At 34.7% G+C, this 25,428-nt stretch overlaps 1 protein-coding gene across 1 annotated transcript in view; it reads right to left on the reverse strand.

Moving 5' to 3' along the window:
* Positions 1 to 678: 678 nt before the first annotated feature.
* The window catches only part of LOC113521060 (talin-1-like), a 95,091-nt gene continuing 70,341 nt past the window's right edge, over positions 679 to 25,428 (reverse strand). Inside the window, exons 75-99 of the mRNA XM_052897625.1 lie at positions 24,841 to 25,003; positions 24,641 to 24,733; positions 23,658 to 23,732; positions 21,895 to 21,928; positions 21,299 to 21,411; positions 20,797 to 20,922; positions 20,267 to 20,440; positions 18,934 to 19,079; positions 18,086 to 18,220; positions 16,147 to 16,192; positions 14,237 to 14,268; positions 12,051 to 12,153; positions 11,089 to 11,198; positions 9,991 to 10,121; positions 9,216 to 9,364; positions 8,525 to 8,590; positions 7,431 to 7,542; positions 6,492 to 6,567; positions 5,829 to 5,985; positions 5,332 to 5,418; positions 4,663 to 4,783; positions 3,437 to 3,549; positions 2,922 to 3,012; positions 2,112 to 2,176; positions 679 to 873 (exon numbers count right to left, since the gene is read on the reverse strand). Of these exons, the coding sequence (XP_052753585.1) occupies positions 775 to 873; positions 2,112 to 2,176; positions 2,922 to 3,012; positions 3,437 to 3,549; positions 4,663 to 4,783; positions 5,332 to 5,418; positions 5,829 to 5,985; positions 6,492 to 6,567; positions 7,431 to 7,542; positions 8,525 to 8,590; positions 9,216 to 9,364; positions 9,991 to 10,121; positions 11,089 to 11,198; positions 12,051 to 12,153; positions 14,237 to 14,268; positions 16,147 to 16,192; positions 18,086 to 18,220; positions 18,934 to 19,079; positions 20,267 to 20,440; positions 20,797 to 20,922; positions 21,299 to 21,411; positions 21,895 to 21,928; positions 23,658 to 23,732; positions 24,641 to 24,733; positions 24,841 to 25,003 (2,617 nt within the window). The 3' untranslated portion in view covers positions 679 to 774. The remainder of the gene's footprint in view (positions 874 to 2,111; positions 2,177 to 2,921; positions 3,013 to 3,436; positions 3,550 to 4,662; positions 4,784 to 5,331; positions 5,419 to 5,828; positions 5,986 to 6,491; positions 6,568 to 7,430; positions 7,543 to 8,524; positions 8,591 to 9,215; positions 9,365 to 9,990; positions 10,122 to 11,088; positions 11,199 to 12,050; positions 12,154 to 14,236; positions 14,269 to 16,146; positions 16,193 to 18,085; positions 18,221 to 18,933; positions 19,080 to 20,266; positions 20,441 to 20,796; positions 20,923 to 21,298; positions 21,412 to 21,894; positions 21,929 to 23,657; positions 23,733 to 24,640; positions 24,734 to 24,840; positions 25,004 to 25,428) is intronic.

A 25,428-nucleotide genomic window follows, 5' to 3' on the forward strand; every position in this document is an offset into this window, starting at 1 on the left:
TGTGTGTATGTAAATAATTCTTATAGTGTGTTGCTCGTTGTATTTAGGACATTACCAATGCGTTAGAGAGAGAGATAAAATTACATCTGCCTTTTGACTAATCCGTAGAAGTCAAATTCATCGAGATATGTCACTTGGTTTTATTGGCCGTATAACCCTACCAAATTCAGATACAACCTGCTTGCATACTTTCTACATAAACTGTGTCGAATATATAATTTAGTAACGTAATTTTTTTTAGAATTAAAATTTGAAATTTGTCATTTTAAGTTGCATAAAAAAAGGTGCGATACAAAAATATTTTCCGTAAAACCATTGTTGTTTTTTGTAGCTTGTTTGCCATTATTTGGCATTATATGTTGCATAAAACAAATTATAGTCCTTATCTAAATAATTTCTTAATCACGGTTCGTTTAAAAGTTGCAACGGGTATAAAAATAAAATAAGAAATTTGCATAAATTTTTTTGTTTCTTTTTTAACTTCTTAATGTTAAAAGCACTACAATATTTGTGGTGCTTATTTCACAGCAATGCATGGCAACTACTGGTAAACCCCCCTAGGGGAGGCTTATGTTTAACAGTTAAGGGCTGATACAACAATACAAATAAACTTACCTTATTCGCTCATTTTACTTTAAACTGCAAAAACAAATAATACAAAAATAAAACAAATATAAATACACAAAATAAGTATTTTATTTTGTAAGAGATTATGACATTATAATATAAAATTATATTAAATAAAATAATATAAAATTAATTATTTAATACAAATTAGTAATAATTTTTGCGGACCCAGCGTACCCGGGGCCCGCCTCGCTGAGACATTATCTTCACTGATGCACCAGCAGACACTTTCACTACCTCTTGAATCTGAAATACACCATAATAAATAAAAAATAATAAATAAATACACTTACGGCTATAAACCCAAAATGAAGGGCGAAAGGGATTGTTAGTTATGGAGACTGAGAATCCCATTGCTAGCAATATAACCAACCAGGTCGACCTCCTCGCAATTCCCACTGGAAACTACCATGGTTAATTCCTGATGAATTCATCATGATGCGCTAACTGGCCTGTTTTCATTCTCATCTATCTCCCTTCACTGGTGCTCCGCCAGCGTATCCCGTTAGCTCAGGCGGGGTTACCATACCATTTTCACCCATCAAAAAAAAAACCCAAAATGGATCGCAAGAGAAGCATTCGTCTACCATTTTGCGTTGTGAATGTAATGATATACACTTTTCTCCGAGTATGTTCGAACTAGTGGTGAGGAATATTATTTATTTATTTATAGCAAGGCAACAGATTACAAATTACACCAGAGGGAGACTTTGTATAAAAGTCGATTGCTTTACTTTGATTACTTTGATACCCCCCATGCGTTGCCATTCCTGAGGACTCAGATGTTATTCCTCTGTACCCTGTAAATTCACGCCATATCCCACCCTTCAAACCGAAGCACAGCCATGCAAACACAACTGCTTCACGGTTGAAACACGAATGGGACAGAGGTACCCAAGCAAACGACTTTTGTACAAAGTCTCCCTCTGGTGAATGGGTGATGACCGTTTTTCCGCCATCAATAGATAGATAGATAGATACTCTTTATGTTTTCTTCAAAAAAGATTACAATAGTAAACTTATTATAAATCAATATCCATGGAAAACCAATATATATAGACTTTAGAGATGTTTTAAGCGACGCTGCTGCCCATCCCTCGCCCTCCCTTAGTCACCTCTTACAACACCCACGGGAAAGGAAGGGATGGCCTATTTTGACTACGCAGCCATTTACAAATACGGATGATGAGGGAAAGGGATTGTTAGTAATGAGGTCTAATAGCCCCTTACTAGCACTATACCCTCTTAGGTCGACCTCATCTTGGTTCCCCCTGAAAACCATCACGGTAAATTTTTGTAGAATTCATCATGGTAGGCCAACTGACTTGAATTCATTCTCACCTATCATCTTCCAATGGTGCCCCGCCGGTGTATACCGATAGCGCGGGCGGGGATACCATTCCATTATCACCCATTAAAAAACACGGATTATAAATCCAATGTGGGCCGTATGAACAATTTAAATACGTAACATTAATACATACGCTAAGCATCAGGTTTTCTGCATTATTCACCAACATATTCACGTCTTCTTGGTCTTCTCTAGAGCCTGCAAAATTTATCACACTACATTTATCACCTGTTACATGCGATATCACTCGCTTGGAACTTGTGATTTCCTATTTCTGTATTGCCAAAACTCAAAGATAAAATAGACATATCTTTATAAATTTTATAAAGGCTCTAAAACTAAGACAATAAGTATTGTAGAAGGAAGATACCTATATGTCATGTCAAGAAAAATAAAACAAATATAATATTATTGACAGTTTCTATAATGGGTGCTAATGAAGTAGTTTAGTCAGAAGCATACGTATACTGTTATGGTGAATATACACAATATTCGACATGCCCACATTTCGCCGAGCATATTTGAATCCATACTTATAATTCTAACGTTATTTTTAAAGATTCAAAATATAATTAGAAGGAATAGCTATAAATAACGTCTATTTAAATTACTGTGACAACCGACGTGACGTATCAAGTTTGCATAAGTAGACATGAAAATTACAGCTACAATTATTTTTATTAATACATTATCATTTAGTGAAATTAATATTTTTATTAACTGTGATATCACCATTGATAAATAACATGTGATTTTCACTCCGAATGATTTAATGTCGCCCTCATTACTATTTGCTATTGAAAGTGAAATATAAAGTTTGATTTTTATGTTAAAACCCAGCGAATAGACACTTTAACGCAGTGTGATAAAGTCTCCATTTGCTCGCTCTGTAGTGTGCCAATTAAATAAATATCGAAATAAATAAAAAAGCAAGTTCAGTTACCTTCAGGTCCCAGCATAGATCCTTTGACTGTAGTCAACATCTTCAGCTGGCCGCTTATTGTTGGGATTCTCTGGCACACTTGCAGAAGGTTCTGTTAAAATGCTCCATGAAATAAGTGAAAGAAATAAGAAAGTTTATAAAGAACAGAACGTCACAACATTAAGTGTTATTAAAAAAAAAATATAATAATATATTGTCAGCAGAATTAAAGGTGTATGTAAAGTTTCAGTTTAAACAAGAAAGCAAGCTTGTCAAGAAATGGTTCTATTCAGCTTAAAAGATTTGACCTAAACAAACAAAACATACATTGCAAACTAAATAAAATCTTTTAAATATACCTACCATACTTTGTAATATTTAAAGAAAATTATGAATGTATACATATTATTTAGTATGTGCGTAAAAGATTCTCAATCGCCAAATGTTTTTAAATGATATTCGGTATGAAATATCCCAATAACATGTGGTGGATAATACAACAAAATCATTAGCAAATCGTTAAAAGATCTACGTACATTTTTAATCCTCATATCGGAGCACTCGTGCGCTAACTTCCTAGCTAGTTCGGCCACTTCTGCGGACTCGCTCACTATCTTCTTTGAGGTTGCGATCAGTTCACGCTTTCTATCTGTAGGTACATTTTTGTTAATAACCATGTATCCTACAAAATATTGCATTCCATACTGGCATTATAGCTATGGGCCAAAAATCGGCTTGGATAGGATTGGGCGGATCACATTAGCTGCATGTGATCCGAAAAGTTGGCAAAGATCTCCGCTCTATTAGTTTTACTATAAAACTGATTAGCTATTTTAGTTTCAAAAGTGAAAATATCACATAGTGAAATTATTGATCACAGTGACATCACATGCTATATCTTTATGTTACAAAGATCGGCAAAATGTGACTGATGCTTTTGATATTGTAAACGCATATACTTGATCAATACCATCGTTATTTGACTCATTTTACTATTCAATATGAAATTCTGTACAACTTCATGAAGCAGTTGTGTTTGCATGGCTGTGTTTCGGTTTGAAAGGTGGAATATGGCGTGAATTTACTAAGTACAGAGGAATAACACCTGAGTCCTCAGGAATGGCAACGCATGGGGTATCATGGGCGAAACAGTATACTCTATTATGTCCATGGTACTGCTATGTCTATAGGCGACGGTTACCACTTTTCATCAGGTGGGCCGTCAGCTTGTTTGCCATTCTAAGTTGTATAAAAATTAATCCTATATGTAAGACTCATGACTATACAAAAACTGAGTACAGATCTATCCTAAACAACAATATACCCCAATTCTCAAGCAGCAGCACCAATCATTACAATAGCGATAAAATGCCACTATACGCAAGAATCTTTATTAAAAAGATTGGCTAAATAAGTCACATCCGAGCACACCAACTCCAACAACAGACCCTTATGCAGACAATAATTAATAATAGCGGAATTAAACCAGTCACCGTGACCAAAAACGGTCAGGACTCATCACTCATCATACCCAAATTGTTGTAAGGTAGCGTAAGTTTTGGGTATGTAAAAATGAGAGTGACAAATGTAGGTACGGGCGAAGATCTGAACCAACCTTACTACGATCAGATAGACCGTGTTCAAGCAGTGTGAATGCATGAGACAAGTTATGATGAACGAAGCAAGAGGTGAAATGTTTTCTCTGGTCACCTCCTAATGAACTTGGAGTGAAAATATATAAATAATAATATATAATAGTTACTGTTGTTCATATAGTCTGAGAGGCGCGCCATGAGCACGGCCATCCGCTTGGCGACGGCGACTATCTCGTTGTCCCGCGCCGACCACTCGCGCACCGCTGTGTGCAGCCCCAGCGCGGCCGTCTATCACCACCACCATCACATCATCATCATCATCATACAAGGTGAAATTGAAAACACTGGCATCTTTTAAGAATGTATTCTGCTTGGAATTAAATATTTTCACTCAAGAAACATGGATAAAAAAATGTTAAAAAATTTTGAGTCTCCCAACTCGAAACGGAGCGTCAAGTAAGAAAGTTAGTATTTGAAGCTCTGAATATTTTATCAATTGCCAAACTAGTTTGAAGCCTTCTTCGTCTTCCAACCTTTAGGAAAATTTTCAGTTCCACAGGTACGATTCTACCACTTTTTATTGTATTAGCCGTTGACTGTCCATTGCTGAACATAGCCTCCCCCATAAGGGGGGTTTTACCAGTAGTTGCAACGACTGGCAGGCGGGTTGGCTTTTAGTGGTGTTTTAACACTGCTGTCCATCCCTCCCCTCATTAGCTCCCTTAGTCACCTCTTTTGACACCCACGGGAAAGGAAGGGATGGCCTATTCTGTGCCAAGATCTACACGGCTATCTGAACATTTCTTAATTGTAAAAAATTGTGAAAAAATACATACGAAAATCGGTTGATTAGATTCCGGTTGCTTCTGGAATATCATCTCGCCACCCAGCACTGATTCCACTTCGCCTGTTGTACGTAAAATCTGCAAAGAAATGAAATAAATAAACGCCATTGGATACAGCCTCTTCTAGTTCTAAACTGAACAGAGCTTATACTATGGGGATTAAATTTAAATATCTTTTTCTTAGAGTTTTCTACGCATGTATTGATACAAATAAATTTATGTGTCTTATAGTAAAAGTTGCGCTTAATTTGGGGCTAGATGGCGTTATTTAATATTTTTTAATGATTGATAATGCAATGGTTTTCCCGCCTGCGCTAACGGTATACACTGGCGAGACACTAGCGAGGGATGATAATAATAAATTTATTTGGAATTAAGTACAAGATGATACAGAGAGGAGACAGCGAGGAGTTCGAGCTGGCAGGATACATTGCTAGCAATAATGCTGCTAAACTTGCAGTAAGTAACTAGCAGATGGTGAGACGAACCTCGGCGGTGGTGAGGCGCCAGTCGGGCGCGAGGCTGCGGCGCGCGGGCACGCTGGCCGCCACGCGGCGCCGCACGGCCGCCAGCGCGCGCTGCAGCTCGGGGTCGTGTCTGGCGTCGCAAGACTTCATGCCCACGTTGATCACGCGGTTCGCCAGCCTGATCAACGTCAGCAGTCATTTATTTAACTATGTATTAAATATATATAAATATATATGTAGAAATAACATCTGAGTCCTCAGGAATGGTAACGCATGGGGGATATCATGGCCGAAACATTATACTCTGTTATGTCCATGATACTGCTCATGTCTATAGGCGACGGTTATCACTTTCCATTAGATAGGTCAGCTTGTTTGCCATTCTAAGTTGTATAAAAAAAAGTATTAGTAACTTAAAATATACATTTATATATGTATTTATTCTGTAACGCGTCGGGGATATTTGCAAAGCATCGTGTAGATTGTTTTTATGCCACGATGTGTATGTGTATGTGTGTGTGTGTGAGTGTGTGTGTGTGAGTGTGTGTGTATGTGTGTGTGTGTGTGTATATGTGTGTAAATTTACTAACATTAGTTTTAAAAATATCGTTACTAACAAATATTTAACAGACCGACTTATGGCTTATATTATATTATGCAACAAAAAATAAAACGTAAACTTACTTGGTAATCGACAATGCATACTGGTAATTGTCTTTTTCTAGCGACGAATCTTCTCTCATACGTTGCATCGTTTCTCCTGCAATAGAGAACTCATTGACATTTCTATGGTGTTGTTCATGTCTATAGAGGGTGGTTAGTACTCTCCTTTGAATGAGTTGTTATAAAATTAATGTAACTATATTAAAGTGGTACAAATATGTCTAAATTATTAATTAGTAATTGAAAAAAAAACAAAGCAAACAAAATTACGACCGAGTGAGACATGGAAGATCAGAATAATGTTATATTTTATAATAATTTACAAGTATACTATAATTAATTGTATTTGTTATTATTTTATTTTTAAATTCATTATATTAAAAAGGTAAATATAATCAAAATTTATTTATAACTAACTTATTTCTAGGCTATTTTAAACCCTTAGACTAGATAGATAGTTAGATACTTAGATAGAACATCGAGCCTCAAAAACGGGTCAACTTTTTGTCAGCTAATTGTCAAATAAGCTGACTTGTTTTTTTGTCAGTGTTCTACATACTTACGCGTACAATGTATCTTGGCATATTATTTAATAAATAAAACAAGTGTTTACGCATTGAAACGATACAGAAATTATAAGACAAAATGAATATGGAAGTTATAAAGGAATCACTTGTATTTATTTATAACATACAATTGTATGAAAAAGATGACCCGGTTTTCTCGAAGCATTTGTATGGAGACACTCTATCTATATAATCTAAGTTTAAAGTCTACATCGTTTATGTACATGAAAATGCTTGGCCATCCTTCTTGCTCTAAAATACAGAATACTATGTTTTTTTTCTTTTTTACACCAAACGGCTGCTGCTCGCCATTGATTTGGTAAAAAAGCCCAATTGCCATAAACAATTACCCAGGATATAACAGCTGGTGAAGAAGATGAAGATTGAAACTCACCAGCGGTCTGCACGAAGTCCATGGGGTCCACAGACTGGTCGCACAGCTCCCGCACTCTTGACACGGTCTCCGCGAACTTAGCTAATATCGCTTTGTAATTGTCTACTACCGCCTGCCAACACAGAATATGTACGTAGTAAACATTATTACGTGTTATTATGTACACATGTTATTACAATTTAATTAGATACCTTTGTTTTTTAATTTAATTCATTTAATTAATAATAAATTAGTTATATATTAAATTCTAAGCATATGACTCTAAAATAATACGGTATTTTGTTAAATACTCCTTTTCATTATTTTCAATCGACTTTAACTAGAAGAGGATTCTCAATTCAGTCAATTTTTATGTTTGTAACAAGGATTTTTTTTATACAACTTAGAATGGCAAACAAGCTGACGGCCCACCTGATGGAAAGTGGTAACCGTCGCCTATAGACATGAGCAGTACCATGGACATAACAGAGTATACTGTTTCACCCATGACACCCCCATGCGTTGCCATTCCTGAGGACTCAGGTGTTATTCCTCTGTACCCTGTAAATTCACGCCATATCCCACCTTTAAACCGAAACACAGCCATGCAAACACAACTGCTTCACGGTTGAAACACGAATGGGACAGAGGTACCCAAGCAATCGACTTTTGTACAAAGTCTCCATCTGGTATGTATATTTATATAATTATATAAATTGCAGAAACTGTAAGGTATCTTATAGTTCCTTTTATTTTAACGAGACAAATGGCATGAGATTTGTAAGAGAGAGACTCTTACAAATTGTGTCCCCTGATGGCCGACATCATATCTACAAAAGAAATGTCATACACATCCTCATACAAATTAGTGTGTGCTTCTAATACTCTCATTCTTTCTGTTGTTAACTCATTCATTATTTTGTTTTTATTATAATTAACTGTTCATTTAATCACCGTTGTATTTTTATGAAATACTCAATATTTTTCCTTTTTTCTTTCATTTCTTTTTTTGATGATAATGGTGATGAGATTAAAAAAGAACGACGTCTTTTTAAAGTCGTAAACGCCATCACCCTATCTGGGTCTAAGACGTATTTTAAATCAATTTAACTTACCTCGTCATTGGGTGAACCAACTCGTTCCTGTGCGGCTTTCACCAGCATTGGAGCGAGGAGATCGGCCTGAAAAACCAATTATATAGAAATAAAATTGATAGTGGTTGAAACGCCCATAGATGATGCTGGTCAAAGTATCGAGAAATGTTAATTATGAACCTGTATCGCCACTCTTCTCTAAGCTGACGGCCCACCTGATGGAAAGTGGTAACCGTCGCCAATAGACATGAGCAGTACCATGGACATAACAGAGTATACTGTTTCGTCCATGATACCCCCCATGCATTGCCATCCCTGAGGACTCGGGTGTTATCCCTCTGTACCCTGTAAATTTACTGCCACTTCTACTACTACTCACTGTCCTTCAAAACAGGGGGAAGGGATGGTTAGTAATGCTGACTACCAGTCCCATTGCTAGCAATATGCCCTGTCAGGTCGACCTCCACGTGGTCCCCCATGGAAACCATCATGCTGAATTCCTAATGTATTCATCACGATGGGCTAACTGATCTGCTTCATCCTCACCTATCATCCCTCACTGGTACCCCGCCAGTGTATACCGATAGCGTAAGCGGGGTTACCATTCTATTATCACCCATTTACCTATAGAATACCCTTCGAATGCATGGGCAAACACAATTGCTTCACGGTAGAAACACAAATGGGACGGTTATTGCTGTCACGAACTGACCTGGTTAGTGCACGTCTCTATCTCAACAGAGATGTGCTGCCCGCCGGAGCCAGCGTCCGCGACCAGTCGAGCTGTCTTCTTCACTCGCCCCAGCTGTGCTAGTAGCTCAGCTATCTTACGCTCCAGCAAGAATTTTCGTTTCGCTTCATCTGTATAACGACGAATCTTTCTTAACACTTCAATGTCGGGGGGAAAGACATTATTAGTAATGAGGTCTAATTGACCCATTGCTAGCAATACAGGCAATAGCAATCAGGTTGACCTCCACGCGGTTCCCCTTGGAAACCATCGTAGTTAAGTGAAATTCGTCAAGATGGGCTAACTGACTTGCTTTTTCATCCTCATCTATCATCCCTCATTGGTGTCCCATCAGCGTATCCCGATAGCGCAGGCGGGGTTACCATTCCATTATCACTTATTAAAAAAACACTTCATTGTCTGTTTAGATTCATAATTACATTTATATTATCTAGTAAACAAAAACCACTAAAAGAAACAAAAATATGCAAAGAGAGAGAAGCAAAAAAGACCAACATACTCCATACCCTCCATATCCTTTTATCTCTTTTTCTTGCTTCACTATATTTTAACAAGCAAGTGGATGGCAAATGTTATGCAGATATCGACTAATGAGCACCAAACACTTCTACACAGTAAGTAATCGTGTTTTATTTTATTTCATTTTTATTAAGTATATATTTAAGTGCTAATATTATTTGATACATTGTGTTCAATTAATAAAAATATGTCATTCAGTCAATAAATGTATAATTACCAGTTTCTATGTCGATGATATACTCGAGGTCGGCGAGCGGCTCCTCTCCCTCCATGAAGTCCTCCACCACCATGGTGACGATGCCACGCTCGATGCACTTCCTCAGGCCCTTCAGTCGCTCCAGCAGGAGGCTTCGAAACGAAACGTTGAATCATTTCAGGATATTATTACAATAACCGTAATTTAAGATATAAAAAAGGACTTTCATTTTGAAGAAATTAAGTTACAAATAACTATTATGAAAGTAAACATAGTGAATTAAATAAATAATTAATGTTTGTAGAAAAACATCTTGCATAAAATACTTTGAAAGAAAGAAAGATTTTTATTCAAGTAACTCAGATTTGCGCATTTTTTAAATAGTCACTACTCCATTACTGTCCATTCGGAACGTAATTTTAGCCAAGAAGAATGATACACAAAGAAAATTTGTTACAGTACACTTTTATATTTTTTAAATAATACAAACAAATATATATTTTTTTTTTGATGGGTTAAAATGGTATGGTAACCCCGCCTGCGTTAACGGGATACGCTGGCGGTGCACCAGTGAAGGATGATAGATCAGAATGAAAACAGGCCAGTTAGCCCATCATGATAAATTCATCAGGAACTAGCCATGATAGTTTCCAGGGAGAACCGCGTGGAGGTCGACCTGGTTGGGTATATTGCTAGCAATGGGATTCTCAGTCTCCATTACTAACAATCCCTTTCCCTCCTGTACCTATATACTGTCCACCATAACATGGCACGTGTCTCCAAAATCTAAAAAAAAATGGAATTTACTGAGTAAAAATATTTATATGTACAATTTTCGATTAAGAAATATAATAGTCCTCTGACCGGATCGCTACTGAAGACGTCTCTTCACACACACACACACACACACACACACACAAACAGAGCATTACGTCTGTATATAGTCACAAACATTGAAGTACAAAAATTGGAAGGGAGTGCCATGTTAACGTATATATACACGCAGAAAAGAGTAGAAAATTTATGGTAGAGGATTTTAAACTTTTGTTTTACAAAAGATAGTCATTCTCTACAAAATAAGTACATCTAGTAATGTTATTTCAAAATGAAGGTAGTCACCCGGCCTTGTCCATGGTGTGTTTACCAGCGCAGGCAGTTAACAATTGCTTGGATTCTTCTGTGAGGTGACAGATTTCTTCTTTTTCTGGACCCTTCAATTCTTCTGCCATCTAAAAGTTTTGTAAATATAGAGAGCATACCTACGATCTATCTGGACGTGTTACGACAAATACATGAAGTTCATTTAATTCTCGATGTTCAGTATCAAACAATAAAAATGTTTTAAAACATTTTTAAACTAAAATTATGGACAAAAAATCACTGGCTACCACCCTTTCCTTTCCCATGGATGTCGTAAGATGTAACTAAGAATGTAATAGTCGAAAGGTGGACAACGGCGTGCCTCTTAAAACGGCACCAAAGCCTAACTGCGGTTGCCAATCCGTCTGCCAAGTGTGGCAACTGCTGGTAGAACCCACTCAATAGGTAAAGGTCTATGTTCAGCAGTGGACAGTTAATGATATGATAAAAATGATGATATGATGATGATAAAAGGCTACATCATCAGCGAATAACTTAGGCAATTTACAAGAAATTAGAGACCACTCTCAGAATTACAATAATGTAACTCGTGATATCAAAAATTTGCCTGTTAAAACTAATTCCATCCTCCGATGGGGTAAAGGCAATCCTAATTGCTTTTTGAGTTTATTCATTATAAACAAACATACAAAATATTTTAGTAAATTCTCTACCTACTAACTTGCAAAGCAATATCACTGTTAAAAACATAAAGTTTAAACTGAAAGCTTACTTACTGTAAAACCTTGCTGAAACAGCAGAATATTAATGTAAATATTGACATTTGAGAACGACATGTAAAGTATGTATCACCACAAGCCCAAGAGGTTTAAGTGGTACTACAAAACCCATAGTTTTTTAATGTATTTTCATGCTAATTAAATTAAAAAAAAATCCAATCTTTCCTCTTATAATATTAATACAGATAAAATTTATTGTACCTTTTCTGCAATATCCAAGATTTTTTGTGCAGCGGCCTCACCAGTTCTCTTCGTGTCAGGCTTACACGTCGGTGCCTGAAGCCATTTGCTTGCTAATTCCAACCTAGAATCATGTTTAAATGTAAATTAAAAAATATTAAAAATATTATCCTACGTATTATTGTACCTACAAGTACTAGTTATTTATATTCGCTGTGTATCCCGGCATAGAATGGACCACCCCTTCCTTTCCCGTGGATGTCATAAGAGGCGATTTTAGGAGCTTATGGCGAAGGGAAGGACAGCAGCGCCGCTCTTAAAACATCTGTAAAAGCCTAACTGCGGTTGCTAACCCGCCTGCCAAGCGTGGCAAAACACCCCTTATGAGGAGGCTTATGTTCAGCAGTGGACAGTCAACAGTTATTATAAAAAACACATTTTTGTACCCACAAATATACTATGTTTTAGACACGCGGCAGCGTATCCAGCCAAGTTCAAAGAACAAGGAACTGACGACGCAGCAATCGAGTGTAATATTACATGAGACATTTCGAGCTACATTTGACCACCTCACAATTCGAAACCTATTTAACTTACATATAAGGAATTTTGCACAGTTATTAAAGGACTTTAGCTCGTCTACAATAATATATAAAATAACTGGCGAAGCCAAAGTTTGAATTACATACCGAGTGAAATAAATGCATTGTGTAAATAATTGTCTGTTAAATTTTAAGAATTTATAATATCTATTAAGTAGAAAACATGGTTGTAGTAACAAAAAACAAGAAATTGTTGTATAAATTCATTTTATATAACCATTTCTGCTCTCTAGTATAATGTTGCATGTTTCTGTAACTTGTAAATTTTAAGATTTTCTACACAGAATTTGGCACCCATCTTGGATCTTAATTCATTTTTCGACAGAATGGTAACGACGCTCGATCGTCATATTGAACTTGGCTCTCATTTTACATTTATGTTTTTGATGGGATAATGTATTACCGACGGTATCTAGAAATCAGATTCAGATTGTTTTTGTTTTGTTTATTTTTTATTTCAATTAACAACGAAATACACTGCACTAATATAATAAAATTGTATCTTGACGATGTCTGTACAAAGATGTTTAAGAAAAATTAACACGAATTCTTTTAATAAGACCAATATTGCCTAAATGTGACAGACAGTGACCTCTGACTACCCTTCATCTAATGGTATTTGTTATTTATTTAGAATATAATATCAAATGTAATGGACACACACAATGTATTTTATTCATATTTCTTTTTATTATTATTTTTATTATGTAATTTCGCGGCTGACTTGGCCACAGCAGAATATCAGTGTTTTGCTCTTTTGAGGGCAAAACAATAAACTGAGATGTGACCATTTTATGTTACTATTGCACACGCATGAAAGAAGGAAATAGTTGTTTTATATATTTTGCTTTTTGTATTTTTTTTTTGTTTTTCATTTTTTTATCTCTTTTCCTGTGTATAAACATACATGTATTATGTGTATGTTTGTATTGTTATTTTTATGCTGTAAGTAATGCAAATAAATTATCTATCTATCAATAGAGCGCAAAACAATATTTTTTTAGAAATTCTGTCTGTCTGTCTATCTGTATTTTTATTTCAGTGTTACGCAAAAACTATTACACCAAATTGGATGCGATTTTCGTAGTTGTATGTCTGAAAGTCTAACTTCAAATCTAGTATAAGTTTTATCTTTATACGTCATTCTAAAAGTCGTTTACTTTTTTGCTTTGTTTACTTCAAAAACACACATACCAAGTGGCAGGCAAAAAAGCTACCATACTATTTTACCAGAGGGAGACTTTGAAATCGATTCAATTTTCTGTATTCGTGTTTCAACCGTGAAGCAGTTGTGTTTGCATAGCTGTGTTTCGGTTTGAAGGGTGGGATATGGCGTAAATTTACTGGGTACAGAGGAATAACACCTGAGTCCTCAGGAATGGCAACGCATGGCGGGTATCATGGGCGAAACAGTATACTCTGTTATGTCCATGGTACTGCTCATGTCTATAGGCGACGGTTACCACTTTCCATCGGGTGGGCCGTCAGCTTGTTTGCCATTCTAAGTTGTATAAAAAAAAAGCTAGTTAGCAAGAGTATACGAAGAAATATTATCTATATGTTAGTACTGTAATAAATTAATATATAAGTAATAAAACCACTTACTGTATCTGTACATAACTCTTCTTTGTGTTCTCCTAGAAAAATAAAAAAAAAAAACATTTTTACTTAGTGATAAATATGAAATCATTCAATTTTCAATGTAATCGGATTTATTCCTACCGAGATCCGTATGTTATATTTCGATAAAGATTTCTAACCAAGACTATCGAGAAACTATTATTTTATTTATTTATTTATTTATTATATACTTTATTGTACACAAAAATTACATTGTTATAATGTATATTAAATTAATATGTACAACAGGCGAGCTTAACTCTGTAAGAGTTCTTTTCTAGCAAACCTTGACTGGAAAGAAGCATTTTTTTTTATGAGTGATAATGGAATGGTAACCCCACCCGCGCTATCGGTATCCACCGGCGGGGCACCAGTGAAGGATGATAGGTGAGGATGAAGCAGGCCAGTTAGCCCATCGTGACGAATTCAACAAGAATTGTTCATGATGGTTTCCAGGTGGAACCACGTGGAGGTCGACCTGATAGGGCATATTGCTAGCAATGGGGCTGTCAAACTCCATTGCTAACAACCCCTTTCCCCGCTGGAAAGAAGCATTAACTACCAGCATTCATTATAATATTAATTAATTTTTTTGTCTATTGTGCTTATTAGCTAGGTTTAGAATTAATAATTTGTTAACAAAACCACACATAAGTTAATCAGATTATATCATAAAATGTATGATAATATGTATTAAGAAATTTCTATAACTATAAATAACAAAATCATATCATGTTTTACTGAAAAAATAATGTTTTAACTAGGGTTGGGTGGGGGAAGGGATTGCTAGTAATGGGGAGGTTAGTCCCCATTGCTATCAATATACCCTATCAATTCGACCTCCACGCAGTTCCCCCTGGAAACTATCGTGACTAATTTATCGTTGAAATTTCTATAACTATAAATAACAAAATCATATCATGTTTTCACGATGGGGAGGTTAGTCCCCATTGCTATCAATATACCCTATCAATTCGACCTCCACGCAGTTCCCCCTGGAAACTATCGTGACTAATTTATCGTTAAATTCGTCACGACGGGCTAACTGATCTGCCCTTACATTCTCATCTATCATCTTTCAATGGTGGCCCTCCAATGTATACCGATAGCGCAAACGGGGCTACCAAGCCATTTTCACCCATTAAAAAAATAGGGATGGATAGTCACATCTCTGATATCTATATATTGGGTTCCTTTGGACTGATGACGGAAAAAAGTCACCAGTCATTTAGATATCGCCCAAACCAATGAGACATTTATATTAATCTATCAGGTCAGTTATTTCGATATTACATATTGATTAACTAATATTTAATATATATATACATTATTGGATTAATATATCCCTTTCAGACCTAAGATTTTTTTTCTTTCAGAATAAATACATTTTCGTGTTTTGGAGGCAAGCCATCTTGCCGGCACGCACGAGACTACTGCACCACCTAACCGCTAAAATGATTTCTTATTGGCTGGTTTAGAATCTCACTATCATGTTATTTCAGCTTCGTGCGTAAAAATGAATTGCGCGCGGTTTTAGAATTTTTTACAGTTACAACTCACGCCCGTATCGTTCAGGTCTGAAAGGGATATACATAAATATTGCTGTATAATACCCACTCCTACATTTAACCCTTCTTTGCATGTTTTTTTTTATTGGTGAAATAAATAAAAGTGATATAATTCATGTTCAAAATTAAAGGAAAAATGATAAAAAAAAAATTGACAGCTATGTTTTTTTCTGTAAAGGTATCCAGACACAATGCACTTAAAGTGAACTTGTTCTTTTATGTAAATTTTGGGCATTCAATGTTATAATGGAAATTTCCACCATTATGCAAAGAAGGGTTAACATTTAAAAAGCTATAGATACAATAATTTAATACACAGGTACATACCTCTAGTTCAGATGCCTCTAATATTCCAGCACGTTTCCCATTGTCTCTGCAATTGAATTAAATTCATAAAAATAATGGCCATAGGGTTCCGGCGTAGAATAGGCCACCCCTTCCTTTCCCGTGGATGTCGTAAGAGGTGGGACTAAGGGAGGACGAAGGATGGGCAGCAGCGTCCCTCTTAAAACATCTCCAAAGCCTAACTGCAGTTGCCAATTCGCCTGCCAAACGTGGCAATTACTGGCAAAACCCTCCTAGAGGGAGGCTTATGTTCAGCAGTGGAATTAAAAAAAAACGTTAATTTTACTAATATTAAAGTATAACTAGTTAAACAGCAAGTAAATAGTTGCAAGCATAACTTAAAAGTTAAAATATAAATCATCTCAAAGCAAGATACGTCGAAGAAAGGCGAAAAATTTAAAACCTTACAGTGCGACGTTTGATATCTTTTGTTATTTTTCGCCTCCTGTTCCATCAGCAAAAATGATCAATTACAGGTTAGAAATGTCCATTAAATGTGTGCTAAATAAGTGTTAATAAAAAATATATATATGTCGTTTGTTAGGGTACCTCTACCCCTTCATATTTCTAGCGTGAAGCAGTTGTGTTTGCATGGCTGTGTTTCAGTTTGAAAGGTGCGATATGGCAGCAAATTTACAGGGTAGAGAGGAACAACACCTGAGTCCTCAGGAATGGCAACGCATGGGGAGTATCATGGGCGAAACAGTATACTCTGTTATGTCCATGGTACTGCTCATGTCTATAGGCGACGGTTACCACTTTCCATCAGGTGGGCCGTCAGCTTGTTTGTCATTCAAAGTTGTATAACAAAAGAGTTATTATTCTTACATAAGTAATACTAAAAGCTAATGTGATCATTAACAATACGATTATTATTGGTAGCCCCGCTTACATACTTGATATATCTAAATTACTCTCTAATCTGTCAAGAAGGATTCCACTCTATCGAATATTTAGCAGGAAGATGTTCGCTGCTTCTGCGTCGCTTCGAAGACTTAGAAACTTTCTCCCTACAGCCACTAAAATTTCCCTAGCTCAATCCCTCCTACTCCCTATCCTTGACTATGCAGACGTCGCTTATCCAGATCTAAATATTGATATGCTAAATGACGACTTCACCTCTGCATACGATTTGTTTTTGGTCTGCGCAAATTTGATCATGTATCGCACTATCGCTCTCAGCTTAAGTGGCTTCCCATACGCCGGCGAAGAGATTTACATACCCTCTCTTTGTTACATAATATTCTTTTTAACCCTGGTGCACCTGCCTATCTTAAAGAACGTTTTAAATTCATCCTCTCTTACTTTAACATTACGTTCTTCCGAAAACCTTTCCCTTATGACACCTTCTCATTCCACTAAATTTTATCACAATTCCTTCACTGTTTCTAGCATTTGTTGTTATTAGAAGTACAAAATCCATTGATTCTTTCAAACGACAAGTGAAAGATTATCTTTTCTCTATCTGATTTTTCTTCATTTAAAAAAAATATATAATTGCCTATAATTATTAATATGTATCTTATTGCATTTGGTACATATTTGACATATATGCATGGGATTATATAATTTTGTTTGATTGATAGGTATATGTATGTGTGTATGTATATATGTATGTGTATGTATATATGTATGCGTGTGTATGTATGTATATAATTTTTATATATTTTTAATTTGCCAAAGATGCTTTTTTTTAATTATAAAGCATTATTATTACAACAATTAACCTTAAGGTTGTCTTGAAAAAATTGCTCTCAGCAATAAGACAGCCTCACTGTACTTATACAATCGTATCGTTATGTTTGTAAATTGTCTTGTTTATTTCCTATATTGTATAATGCAAATAAAGTATACTCATTCATTCATTCATTCATTCATTCAATAAAAAGCTAATGTGATCATTAACAATAGCTCTACTTACTTGACACTCTCTAATAAGGTCTCGAATATTTGGAGCAATTCCTTTCTAGTGTTGAACATGACCCACGTCATCGTCTCCCGGTCCTCGGCAGCCCCCACCTCTCTTATTAACGACAGTGTCTTTGTTGTTAAACTCCTAAAATATATAATTGATTATTATCGATCAAATTTGTATTAAAAACAGGTTACAATAATGACAAAATACAAAAATACTAGAACATGTACCGTATTCTACAAGAGAGCTAAATTTTTAATTTTGAAATCTGAAAATACATACATACATATCTGTCGCGCCTGTCTCTCATTAGGGTAAGCAGAAACAATGAAACGCCAAATGCTTCGATTCAAACAAACCTCCTTCGCTTCTTCCACATTCATCAATCTTTTCATACACGCTCGCCGATTACGGGTACTTTTAATTTGGCCCTTCTTCAGCACATCGCCTATTTGGTCGGCATACGTCTATCTAGGGCAGCCCCTAACGACATCTCCATTCATTCTTGCTATTAATAAAACCGGGACCACAGGGCAATTTTTATTATTATTGAATATTAATTACTAATTGGCCTAACTATGGCCGTGTGGTCCCGGCATAGAATAGGCCACCCCTTCCTTTCCCGTGGATGTCGTAAGAATCGACCAAGTGAGGGCGAGGTATAGACAGCAGCGTCCCTCTTAAAACATCTTCAAAGCCTAACTGCGGTTGCCAACCCGCCTGCCAAGCGTGGCAACTACTGGCAAAACTCCCCTAGGTGGAGACTTATGTTCAGCAGTGGACAGTTAAAGGCTGGTATAATAATGATGAATTACTAATCATATTAGGTAATTTCTTTATTAAATTAAATTTACCTGGAATTTTTCATAACATCGTCGCGTCTCTGCTGAGCTTCAGTAGACACGTCGTTCTCTTTGGGAATCAAAGATGGGTGTTCAGATATTGAATTTACTAATTTCAGTGTATCCAGAACCTTCATAGTCGCTGATGTTATTTTAGCCTGAGGACATTTTTGCAAAATTAAACCTTATTCATATTATAAATTTATTTATTAAATCTTTAATGCACAGTGTAATTCTATATACATTTGGCGGACTTAAACCGGACGGTGTTCTCTGCCAGTCAACCGTTTGGCAAACTGAGAAATAAGCGCTGCATTATTGAATAGAAGGGGTATAAAAATTAATACTTAATATATTCATATATTATAATCATATAATTAGACTGATATAAACATACCTATAATATATTAAATAAATAAATGTATAAATACATAAATATTGCTATAACAAACAATAAACTATATTACAAAAACAAATGAAACAATCAATGTAAAATAAATTCATTTGACACTTTAACGGCGCAACCAGTTGTAAAATTTGACATTCATGTAGTATATGGGATGCAGAAAGATTCAAGCTATTTCATTTTGGTCAATCAGTATGCAAATGTTTGTATATGCTTTAATTACCTACATTATATAAATATATAATATAAGACGAAAAATCATTCAATTCTAGGAAATATTTTAATGGCATTTGAAATCCAAATCCTACACATCGGCATCTAGTCCCAAACTACACTATAAATAACATTAAAAAAGTATAGTACTACTCCCTCCCGCCCACTGCGATCTGACCTCACCCCCTCTCAGACACGCGTCAGTTACTATAATGAATATCTCTAATCTACGCTTTAGTATATGCTCATGTCAGAAAAGGATATAATGTTTACGGTATTCATATCCTACAGAGCATAATATCACAGCTCGGTTCACATTAAACAATACGTCGAATCGCGCGCTATTCCCGCGCTATCCCTAACACACGCACACATTGTCACATTGTACAGACGTTACTTGTTCCTGTAATTGTAACAAGCACGAATCGTGGCGTTTTGTATGAAGTATCCGGGATGTGCCCAAATTAAACAGAGATGGTACTGTGGTTACTAGACAACAGACAAAAATCTTTAAATACTTTTATTGTAAATCGATACTAACAAACTTCAGCGTCAACAGAATTTTACTGGGACATTAACAGGTTTAGTTTCTTCTCATTCAAAAAGATTAGTGAAATTTTTATTAGATCTCAGATTTATTAGATCTTTTATATCTATACCATTTAATAGAATAAAAATCAAATTTAAATGATCACAAATATAATACTAACGATGATGAATACTCACTCTATTGGAATTCGGTTCATGTATGACATTATGCAAATCTGCAACAGCTTTATCCACTTTGTTTGCAACTTGTACCAATTCTTCTTTCATATGCACCGACTTATCTGAACCCTCGATTAGAGTTTGTTTCAAATTCTGCACTTGCTTGTTCAAATTTGGCTCTTCTGATTTAGCCTGCGTTATAGATTTAGATAGATTTTTATAGAAATATTTTGGATTCAAATCCAAACAAAGTGCTGTTTCTTTAATAACAATTCCTTTTTAAATATAAATCATTGAAAGCTCTTCCTTTTAAAAAAGATGTGAGTTACATAAGAGATATAGATGATGATGATATAAATATAGATAGCAAGAAGAGAAATTAAAAAAAAAAACAATGAAGAAGCAATAATAAAATTTCTCTAAATAGTCATTTTACAAGCAAACTTAATAATATGACAACTTGAAACAATAATATTATCTAGTTCTATCCATACCAATTCTAATTTGCACATGCTATGATATCAGATCAATAAAATGTTAGTAAAAACCTGATCTGGCTCGAACTGCAGAATCCTGTAGCAGATCTCGTGTAAAGTTTCCACGGTGGACATCAACTGGTTCACGTCTACTAAGCCTGTCTTAGCCACCTCGATATCTCGATCCGACAGTGATAACTAAAAGAACAGAAATAAATTAGAATGATACCAAACTCACAACTCAATTATAAAAGGTAGAAAACAATAATAATTGAAACTCATTCACAAGATTTAATTAAACATCTGTAGGTTACTAGATGATTGGTTTCAAATGTGTTGCTGAAAGTCAATGAATACAGATGCTCAGGATTGCTTCTCATGATATGATACGAGATCTATGTTCAACAGCGGAAAATGATGAGGCTACTGATCTGGGACAAGTCTTTGCAGGAAACAGTTTTTTGGAATAAGTAAGTACTTAAATTAAAATACAGAAGAGCACTATAAGAATTCGGAATAAATGACGGTCACAACTGATCCACGTACTATGTTGCCAATGAAACTGAATACTCACATAGTATGCACACTGCACAGCGAATTCTGTAGTATTGTGTACAGCTGAACTAACGTAGCCGAGGGTTTTACTTAATTCTTCACGGGACATCGGATCTTCATTCTTCAATTTATCTATAGGAAATAATATTACATATATATTATTTATTGGGCCATCTATTAAGCCATCCTTTCCATGAAAGCATGTGGTTAGCGGACAACTGCTGGGTTAACTGTTTTGATTGGCAGTTATTTCTTTCTTTTGGAATATATTAATAAAAACCTTTTAACAATGTGTATATATAAATTACAAAAGTGCAAGTTACAAATGGTTATATTTGTCCCAACTCGTTAATAATACCTATAATCTCACTTATTGGCTCTGCAAGGCAATCTATATCAATCAGAAGTAACGACATGCTACATGTCGGTTTTGTTTTATAAGATGCCAGACCAGAAATAATTCTCAAATTATTAATTTTTTATTGCACTTATAAAATGAGTCCTTGCTGAAAGAGCTTTTAACCAACTCTATACTGTAGGCTCCTGCTGAACTCTTTTGGAATATATTAATAAAAACCATATTAAATTACAAAAGTTTTTGCACCTATAATCTCCGTCGCCTCTTGTCACCATTAGATGTTACGCGACCCTATGATACGTTTATTCTTCTTAATAATATTATCTAGAATATTAAGTCGCTTTAAAAATACCAAGCATAGTTTTGATTGTCTAGTGATTTAATATTAATCTTAATGGAAAACGCACACATAACACTCATGGTGTTACAGGCATCCATAAGCTAGTGACCGTTTACCATCAGACAGGCTGCATGGTCGTTAGTCACCTTTGTGGTATATTTTTATTTGGTACAAATTTAATGAAATTTGTAAACTAATAACTGAAACTGCTATTAATGTTCGTTTAATTGTTAATAAAAATGGTAATACATTAATTATTTGTCCTCTACATGAACCCTGTTATGGTTTTGAAAATTACATATATATATATCATGGATATAGTAAATTACGTGATAAAACATTTAGTGATGATAAAATTAGACTGTAAAAGATAAATTAAAATTTCATATAAAAAGCTACATAAAACTAGAAATTATATAATATAAAGTACAATTTTGGTTCCACCTTTCGATTTGTTTTTATAACCGAAAACCTCTTGCAATGTGTAAAATTAGTTTTAATTTAGGAATAATAATAAAGTAATTCTAAAAAATAGCTGAATAAAAATGATTTTGTCCAAAACAAACATGCAGATGAATTTCTACATTACAATCATGTTATTGAACTAATTACAAGGACATCATTAGACAATACACAAGCAAATAAAAGTAAACAGGTATGTTAGTAGTTGTAATTGTCTACACTTGACGAACTTTGTTCTACTGTTATCATTAAAAATACATTTGTATTCTTCCACAATTCTTATTAACTTCCAAACCAGTTTTCAATAGATTGCACGGAGAAAACAAAAATAATTAAACCTTTAAAAATGCGTTAAATGACGAAACATTTTTCTAATAATATCAAAGGTACACCTGTTATTAATAGGTAACTACTTATAAAAGAAGATGAAAAAGATATAGTAAAAGATTTGAAAAATGCCAAGCGAAACGTAGAACAAATAATTGATAAAGCAAACGTAAACAATGTATGTTTCTCATAAATTATATTTCCCACAGATGTAACAAAACATACAAACAGTAATAAGGTAGATAAGAAAATACAGTGAAAATTAGATAGGATCTAAAGATATAAAACCATCACCATAACTACCATATCCTACTCACAACTACTGTATAAGAACTTGTAAAATAGTGTTGTACCTTCAATGAAGTAGTAACCATATATAGGTTTTAAAAAATCGAATCCGATACTTTTCCTATAAACAGAGTGATTATTCTTTTATTAAATAAATTAGCATAGGAATACTTTGTATAAACGTCGTTTGCTTGGATACCTCTGTCCCATTTATGTTTTTGCCGTGAAGCAGTTATGTTTGCATGGCCAAGTTCTGGTTTGAAGAGTAGATTTTAAGAAATATGGCTGTGAAAAATTATAGTCGTGACGTTATAATACTCAGGAATGGCACCAATATCCTCTATCTATGGTACTATTCATATTTACAGGCGATGGTTACCACTTTCCATCAGGTGGGCCGTCAGCTTGTTTGCCATTCTATAAAAATATTATTCAATTTGTATACTAAAAGTTTTGTATTTACAGAATCATTTTAAAGTCAACAGCCTCAAAGAGTGATTGCTTAAAATTAAGTAGTAATATAATAAAATTAACATTATGTACAAAACTGTGAGCAAATTAATCTTGTTTATTAATGTATTAAACAAGGTAAATAATACTTACAAGTTTGTTGATAGCGTCGTTCAGAAGACGGCATGCGTCAAGCAATCTCTTGCGATACACTCGATTGTTAGGATCCTGAATGAAATAATGTGTAGTTAGAACATTTAAAACATAAAGTTTACGAAATCTAAATATAAATACATAATTAAGTAAAATACAATGTATCATCACTTGTTTTCTTACCCGGCAAGTCATATGAAGGTCTACGTGACATAAATGAATGAAATAATGAAGAATTCACCAGTGCAAGCACAAGAAAACTCGAAATTAAACCTCATAACGAAACACCTGGTCAATATGGTAATAATAGACTAATTTATAGTGTTATTAGAGAGATTTGTGTCCAATAGTGGGATATTAATGACTATGATGATAAAGGTCAAGGGATGGGTAGGGGTTTTAGGGGTACACTGACCCCTTAAAACGTCACCAAAAATCTAACTGCGTTTGCCATTCCGTCTACTAAGCGTGGCAACTACTGTGCGAAATGCCTCTTATGAGGAAAGCCTTTGTTCAGCTGTAGACAGTTAACGGCTGATATAATGTATGGATGTATTTGCCTCCAACTTGCTGGAGTTTCGTCGAGTGACCACAGAGTATTTGTGTTCAGATGTTTTTTGTTTCAGTTAAATCTTTTTATATTATTTTTTGTTTAATATTTTTGTGTAATATTCCTTTATATGTTATTGTACTCTTGCTTTCCTGGGTGAGCGTATTGGAAGCCTGTAAGGCTCACCCAGTGGATGTAATAAATAAATAAATAATAGAAATAAAAAATATTGATAACTATGACTTAAACAAATAAATAGATTCAAATCTAAATCAAAGATAAAGATTACAAAAAAACACACTTTTGTGCAGTTGACGAAATCAATTTAGAAACCTAAAGGGTGCCATCATTTGAAGCTTAAAACTTGTTGTAAATAAATACATATTTAATGATTTATGAGTAAATATGATAACTACAAAATACATTAACTTACTTGGCTAACAAGATCTAACAATTTCACAACATTATAGGTCTGGAAATTCATCTCTCGGACCGCCTCCTCTATCTTTGAATTTTGAACCGGATCCTGATGAGTCAAACAAAATAATATTTTCATTATGAAATACTATGAGTATGTTATCAATATAAAGTAAATCATTGTTTATACTTTCAATTTGGTACGTTACTACTTACATTTGTTTTGAGTGCTCTTGCCAAAGCAGCCAGCTCTGTAGCGGCCTCAACAGTGGCCTTGAGGCTTCTAGTAAGACTCTGAGAATTATGTGTGCTCATCACTACTGTACCAAGCATGGAGTTGAGCTTCGTAGACGTCTGTTGTAGTTTATCTTCGATTTTTCTGTAAAATTTTCAAGTATTTATAGTAATTATTTGTATTTAATCAGTAACATTGTCTATTTCTTTTGCAAAGCAGAGACAATCAAGTATCAGAAGCTTCTGTCATTCATTTGCTTTCATAAGTCATCAAATTAGACAGAACTCAACATTCTATACTGAAATTCATGCTCAAAAAGCCTGTTAGTCATTCTATTTCTTAATATAATGACTTAAATTCTTAAAATTATAAATACCGATCATTATTTAATCTAAATGTCAATTAAAAATAATCCCGAGATCTTAAACAAGTGTTTTCACACTCTACAAAAACTAGTTATGTAAGATGCTTCGCTCTTTGTATAATCCCATTTATATATTATACAATACAGTTTTTAATTATATACAATATAAAATTAATAGGTAAGCAGTTATCAGTACTACTAGAAA

Source organism: Galleria mellonella, unplaced genomic scaffold, assembly GCF_026898425.1.
Source record: "Galleria mellonella isolate WM207_F2 unplaced genomic scaffold, CSIRO_AGI_GalMel_v1 utg377, whole genome shotgun sequence".
Classification (NCBI taxonomy): Eukaryota; Metazoa; Arthropoda; class Insecta; order Lepidoptera; family Pyralidae; genus Galleria; species Galleria mellonella.